Genomic DNA, 6,799 nt, shown 5'->3' on the forward strand with positions numbered 1-6,799 from the left:
TAAATATGTTTTGTGCTAAACATGTTAAAGGTAAACACCAGAGTGAAGTATACTATTGGATAGATACGGTTGAATGGATGAGATTTGTTGGATATCTATAACTCATTTTCTTTATATTGATAATATATATATTTTTAGTCTATATTGATAATATAGATGGTACATGGGCCTTTTACAGCCACAGACCCCTGAGGCTGGTGCGACACGGGCCTACAAAGATGTTTGCCACCGGCCCAGCGGAGCAGCCCAAAACGCGGAAGCTCCGCCGCGGATCGCTCTTTACAGTCTAGTCCCCCCCTGCCTCTATCTATTTCACTCTCGTCCCTAGCGGCGAGGCGAAGGCGCAAAATAGGATTTGGGAATCTCCATTTCATTTTCGTCAGCCGCCAAGAATATTTCCCTCACTCACACGAGACAGATGCGCGAGGACTGACGCACCAGTAAAGTCCACTGCCTCTTCTGCCGCGCCGGTCTGCTCCCCGTCGGCTCCGCTCCAAGGTGAGTAATGGCATTTCTCGATCCCTTTCTGGTTGATTCATACGGCGGTCCTCTGCGACGCTTGCGGGCGCGGCGGCGGCTGGCTGTAGATTTGGGCGGCGGGACTTGACCGCAAGGTTGGACTTTTTAGGAGGAACTAATGGCAAGCAGGTTTGCCGATGCGTTTCTTCAAGAAGTGCGGCTCGGATTTGGTGCAGAGCCGCAGATGGGAGGGGAGGGGTTCCTTTTCTGCTGACCTTGTCCTGGGATTCGATTCCCATCTGCGAGAGTTCATCCTTTCCTCGAATGGTTTAGCCGATTCAGTGATAATGTGCTGTGTGATCCGAGAGTAGATTTAGATTTATTTTTTGTTATCTTAGTGTTGCGCTGTTCCTCTTGAAACTTAGGTATTGAAGTTGTATGTAAACGAATGGAAACTCTTCCTTCTTTTGGAAGTGGATATGACCTATTTTTCTTGGACTGATTTGATGCATAGGATGGGTTGAGTTTTAAGCTCGTAAAATGGTTTTCCACTGCCGAACTTGATACAAACTATGCTTATTTTTTGTTGTTGGATAAAAACTGATGCTACTGTCATCTTTTCTCTCTTCTGATGTGAGCAATGTATTATGGTTTTAATGCAGGCTTCCTGCATGGGGAGCCGTTCTCGGCCCAGTGTAGCTAAGGAAACCATGGAACCAATTGATGAGGAAACAGAGAGTCCTAGCAGGGCAGCACAACTGAAATGCCCGGATGGAAACTCGGGTGAAATGCGCCTCAACCGGATCCCAAATTTTCATTGCAAGAGTCTTCCTTCAAGACGCCGCGAGGAAAACCCAGAAGATAGCATCATGCATAGTCGTGGTTCTATGTACCAGAGCTCCAGTGATGTCAGTAGACTAAGGAAACTCCAAGAGGGGAGGAGGAAATTAGGCTCTATATATGAAAGAGATGCGTTTATGTCATTTGGGACTGTCGATTCGTCCTCTCAGCCTAGCACAAGTGGAGCTTACTTGGTTGCGCAACGGAGCAGTTCTTGCAAGTCGAGGTCTTCTATGAACATAACTCGTGGATTTAATCAAGATGCCAGGGAGCTTCTGGATATTTCATCGCGTGAGGTTCCCAGTGACAACTTGAGGCTTGGAAGGCCACGCAAGGACTGCAATTTGTTAAAATATGATGTAAGAGACAGTTTCCCGGGGTTATCGCTCGAAGAAGACAATGCCACGTGTCCTGCCGCAAATGCTGCTCCTCATTTGCTAGAAAGCAGCAGCAGCAAAGGTGCAATGTCAAATTGCCAACCCCCTGTTGGCCTTCATCCTGATAGGAGTAACCATGGCAGAATAGATTCGGTGAGTAATCTCCCCAAGTCCTTGTCAGCTAAGGTGGGTGTTTTTGATGCTACATGTCCATCAGAAAGTGTTCATGGTGTTGATGGCAAGAAAAAAGCTCGATCTAGTGCATTTAAGAAAATTTTGGATCCTTTCATGAAGTCCAAATCTCTGAGGAATCCCTCCCACATGGTAATGGAAGATGCAAAATGTGGTAATCCACCAGTTAGAGGAAAAGATAGTGCACTGCGCAAATCTTTGTTGAGTGGTATCTCAAGATCTGAACAAACCCCCACATCTAAATGCCAGACAAGTGGGGAAGCCTGGCCTAAGACAGTTACTTCATCGCCGACTCACTTGCATGCTGTTCTTAAACTGGATCCTGACAATGGTGCTTTTGGCTTTGAGTTCTGTACCAAGGGTCCAGAAGAATCCATTTACGCTAACACTTGGAAATCCGGAAACGAACTGAATTGGATTTACACTTTCCATAGTGTTGGCAAACGATCAAGTACCGTGGGAAGGACCTCCAAGGATAGGCATGGGTGGCTGCCTCCAATTGTTGGCCAGATGCATGTGTCTTCCTATCTGTATTCTGAAGTTGAAGAAGATGGTATTTTAAATAACTCAGCCACAAGCGAGTTTGTTTTGTATGACATTGCTCATGCACGACGGAGCTCTGCTGTTGATAGAGTTCAGTGTACCGATTCCACTCAACCACCATTCTGCAATGTTGTTAAGAATTCAATCTCTAGGGAGTCTCTGGAGAGAAATAATCAGATGGAGCGGCAAAATACTGCAAGGAATAACTCAGATGCATCGGTATCTTGTCTTTGGTCCCAAGAAGATCTTCATCCTCATTTGGAGGTTGCAGCTGTTGTAGTCCAAGTGCCATTTCATAAAACCCGGTCCCAAGAATTGAAAGCTGGATCATCACCTGGTACAGTCAAAGTGGTTACAGCAGGCGGAGCACACGGGTTACCAAGGGATGAGGAGACCAGTCCATCACCGTTACTTAACCGTCTAAAAAGCGGGGGAAGGTGTGACTGCGGTGGATGGGACATGTCTTGCCCAATTGTTGTCCTTGAAAATGCCTATGATAGTTCTTGGGTCGATTCTGTGATGAATGAAAGCAAGCATCCCATGGAGCTATTTGTTAAGGTACATTTTTTATGTTGAGACACATCACGTGTTTGATTATTACCGCCTGCGTGCATTTATCACAGTGACTAGTAATTAAATTGGGTCAAAATATGATTCCCCCCAACTTCATTAGCACACGGAAAAGAAATTTCCCTATATGATAATTGAAATGCATTGTTGTTTGGTTCCCACTTAAAAGCTATATCCCTGTTTTAGTTATACTTGCGATACTTAACAGTTGCACTAGTTAAAACTTCTTGACGAATGCACTAGGTAACATTATATTCAACTAAATGTAATATGTCATTTGTGTAATCCAACTGTTGAAGCAAACAACAATGCATTTCAACTAAATGTAGTATTTCAACAACAATGCACTAGTTAAAACTTTTTTTTGATGAATGCACTAGTTAACATCATATTCAACTAAATGTAGTATTTCATTTGTGTACTCCAACTGTTGAAGCAGGGCAACCAAGAAGTTCTCCCTGCCCTTTCCATGAAAGTCAATGGGAAAGGAGATTTCTCAGTGGATTTCCATGCACGATTGTCGGCGCTGCAGGCATTCTCAGTCTGCATATCTTTGCTTCACTGTTCTGAAGCTTCTCCAGCCATTGGTATAGAGAAATTGAAGCACAAGCTGTATTCCAGTTCAATGAAAATGCTCCTCAAAGAAGAAGTGAAGCAGTTAATAGGATCAGTAACAGGGAAAGAGAAAAAGAAAGTGAAGAGGAGGAAGGGAAAAACTCCGGTGGTCAACGGCCCTCCCTTCTCACCCATGGGCAGAGTATAGCAGTATTTTTGCCATCATGTTCATCGTTCAGCATTGGGGTTGATCATGCTCTTTTTGTTTTGTAAGATCAAACGGGAATACTTTTTATCTTGTTTTTCTCTTTTCACAGGAGGGAAAGCTGTCTTGTCCATAAGGATAGAAGCATCACGCAGTTGTTCATAAAGATGCAAGCATCATGTAGTTTTTAGCAGTAGCCTTTTGTATTAGCAAGCTAGGATTAGGAAGGCCATAACAGCTGTTGCAATTCTCAAGAGAAGAAAGTTTTGTAGGACATACCTTCTTCCAGGCGTCAAGATAGATGCACCGGATCTTGACCACTGCTCTTGTATACAACATCGCTCTCCTTTTGGACTGCAGCCTCAAGGTCATATACACATGCTAACATTAGTACAGGTAGAAGCAAATATTGTTCCTTCAGCATGTACCTGAATAATCCATTGCTTCCCTCCAGCAATTTTGAACTTGATGCATGCTTTTGAACTACATGGAATTGGCAACATATATCATGACCAAACCGCGCATATGTAGTTTCAGTGTTCAGTTTCTGTATATTTGTTGGTGTCTTGGTGCATCTGCTGCAGGTTCAAGTTGTAGGTGCTTGCTGTTTTTTCCTTCTTTTTTACTGCTCCATATAGGCAGGAGCTTGCACAAATGCAGAAGATTGACACTTGTTCAGTCAATTCTTGGGTGCTGGCCAGCCATCCTAGGGTCATGCAGACAACCTGGACCCTGAGTAGATATGATCAAAGTTTTCAAGATTTTTAGCGTAGACATGTTGAATTTTGATCTCAGCCTGACTTTTCTTGTAAGCACAAGGAGGCTGAGCTGCCGAACTTGTGGCTTTGATGAGGTTGTATCTGCAAAATGTGGCTGTCATCTGCTCACCTGCATCTGCAGAGTGCAGGCAAAGATGGGTTATCAGCTGACAGGAGCAGGGTTTGGACCCATCCCTAGGCCATTTTCTGTGTGTATTCTGAGAGTGTCATGTGACTCAGATATCCACCGTGCTTCTTGCTGTTGCCACATTTACTAATTACTATTCACTTTGTTTTCATCTCATGTGGAGCTGGAATTACTCGCTCTAGCACAAAAAATAGTAGTCCAAAATCTAGAAGAGAATCTTATACTTTACTTTGAAAAAAACTTTTGGATCCCAGGCTCTAGTGAGCCGGATTTTTGGAGACAAATATTTCTAAAAAAAATTGACATGGATGTGTATATGCTTTTTTTCGCGGGCAATATACTTAAAAATTTTATATGGCTGGAAAAAAGGATTTTTTTTAACAAGGGCCACCCCTCCGATTTCCATTAGGAGAAATCAACTAGTCTTGGTTAATACTCTCTCCATAGTGCGTTCATATTTTTTGAGATTTAATTTTAACCACAAATTTAACTAACATGGGCGACTGCGGCTGGAGCATGACAGATACCTTTGAATTCGTATTCGAAAGAAGTTTGCAAAGATATATTTTTTCAGTAAAATGATTTATGTATTATTAATCTTATTTATAATTAAAGTTGAATCTTAAAAAGTATGAGCACACTATTATGAAATGGAGGGAGTACTGCAAACTCCCCAAGCCAACATCATACAAATGGAGGGAGTACTGCAAACTCCCCAGGGAGAAGGAGCATCACCTTCCTGACCATGTGCATGTTAGAGCATCTCCAGCCGCGTCCCAACAGGCCCTTCCCAGGCGTTTTTTCTGCGCTGACACCGAAAAATCGCCCCAGTCGCGCCCCCAGGAAGCCGAATTCCGCCGGCTTGGCCCGTTTTTGCGCCCGGCAATCGCAGGCCGAACCCGGCGCACTGGAGGGCGCTCGGGGGCTCCGGCGCAAGGGAAAAGCGTTCCTGAGGCCATATTGTCAGGCGAAAAGTCAAGCCACCCGTCCAGATTCACCTCCTACCCCCCGCGCTCGGTTGCCACCCTGCCGATCCCAGCGCCGTCCACCGCCCACCGTAGCTAGGTAGACCATTTCCCGCCGGGAAAAAGAAGGGGTTTCGCCGAGGCAGCCTCTTCGCCGCCGTCCGGGCACCTTTTCCGGCGTTCCGGCTGCGCAGGGCCTATACACCGGCGGGCTTGCGCCCACCTCGCCCGCAAGGTGTTCGGTGAATTGCCCGGCCAGGCGATGGACTCCGAAGATGAGGAGGCGCTCGCGACGTTGCTGGAGGAGGAAGACGAAGCCGACATCCAGGAGCAGAAGTGTTGGGGAACGTAGTAATTTCAAAAAATTTCCTACGTACACGCAAGATCATGGTGATGGCATAGCAACGAGAGGGGAGAGTGTTGTCCACGTACCCTCGTAGACCGTAAGCGGAAGTGTTAGCACAACGCGGTTGATGTAGTCGTACGTCTTCATGATCCGACCGATCCAAGCACCGAACGTACGACACCTCCGAGTTCAGCACACGTTCAGCTCGATGACGATCCCCGGGCTCCGATCCAGCAAAGCTTCGGGGATGAGTTCCGTCAGCACGACGGCGTGGTGACGATGATGATGCTCTACCGGCGCAGGGCTTCGCCTAAACTCCACGACGATATGACCGAGGTGGAATATGGTGGAAGGGGGCACCGCACACGGCTAAGGAACGATCCGTAGATCAACTTGTGTGTCTATGGGGTGCCCCCCGCCCCCGTATATAAAGGAGCCAGGGGGGAGGAGGCGGCCGGCCAAGGAGGGCGCGCCAAGGGGGGAGTCCTACTCCCACCGGGAGTAGGACTCCCTTCTTTCCTAGTTGGAATAGGAGAAGGGGGGAAAGAGGAGGAAGAGGGGAAGGAAAGGGGGGGGGGGCGCCGCCCCCCTTCCCTTGTCCTATTCGGACTAGGAAAGGGAGGGGCGCGCGGCCCCCTCCTGCCTCCTTCCCTCTTCTCCCTCGAGGCCCATGTAGGCCCAATAACCCCCCGGGGGGTTCCGGTAACCTCTCGGTACTCCGGTAAAATGCCGATTTCACCCGGAACGATTCCGATGTCCAAATATAGGCTTCCAATATATCGATATTTATGTCTCGACCATTTCGAGACTCCTCGTTACGTCCGTGATCACATCCGGGACT

General features: G+C 46.7%; 1 protein-coding gene across 1 annotated transcript; it reads left to right on the forward strand.

Annotated features, from left to right (window-relative positions):
- Window positions 1-389: 389 nt before the first annotated feature.
- LOC119338698 lies at window positions 390-4,258 on the forward strand. The gene is made up of 3 exons (XM_037610965.1): window positions 390-498; window positions 1,122-2,969; window positions 3,421-4,258. Exons 2-3 carry the CDS (start codon window positions 1,131-1,133, stop codon window positions 3,742-3,744), a joined length of 2,163 nt encoding a protein of 720 aa, XP_037466862.1. The 5' UTR covers window positions 390-498; window positions 1,122-1,130; the 3' UTR covers window positions 3,745-4,258.
- Window positions 4,259-6,799: the final 2,541 nt, after the last annotated feature.

This window comes from Triticum dicoccoides, chromosome 1B, assembly GCF_002162155.2.
Source record: "Triticum dicoccoides isolate Atlit2015 ecotype Zavitan chromosome 1B, WEW_v2.0, whole genome shotgun sequence".
NCBI classification, from domain to species: domain Eukaryota; kingdom Viridiplantae; phylum Streptophyta; class Magnoliopsida; order Poales; family Poaceae; genus Triticum; species Triticum dicoccoides.

Coding starts and splice junctions, on each gene's coding strand:
- LOC119338698 (XM_037610965.1), top strand. CDS start 1,131: ATGGGGAGCCGTTCTCGGCCCAGTGTAGCTAAGGAAACCATGGAACCA. Junction 2,970..3,420: donor CCATGGAGCTATTTGTTAAG/GTACATTTTTTA, acceptor CTGTTGAAGCAG/GGCAACCAAGAAGTTCTCCC.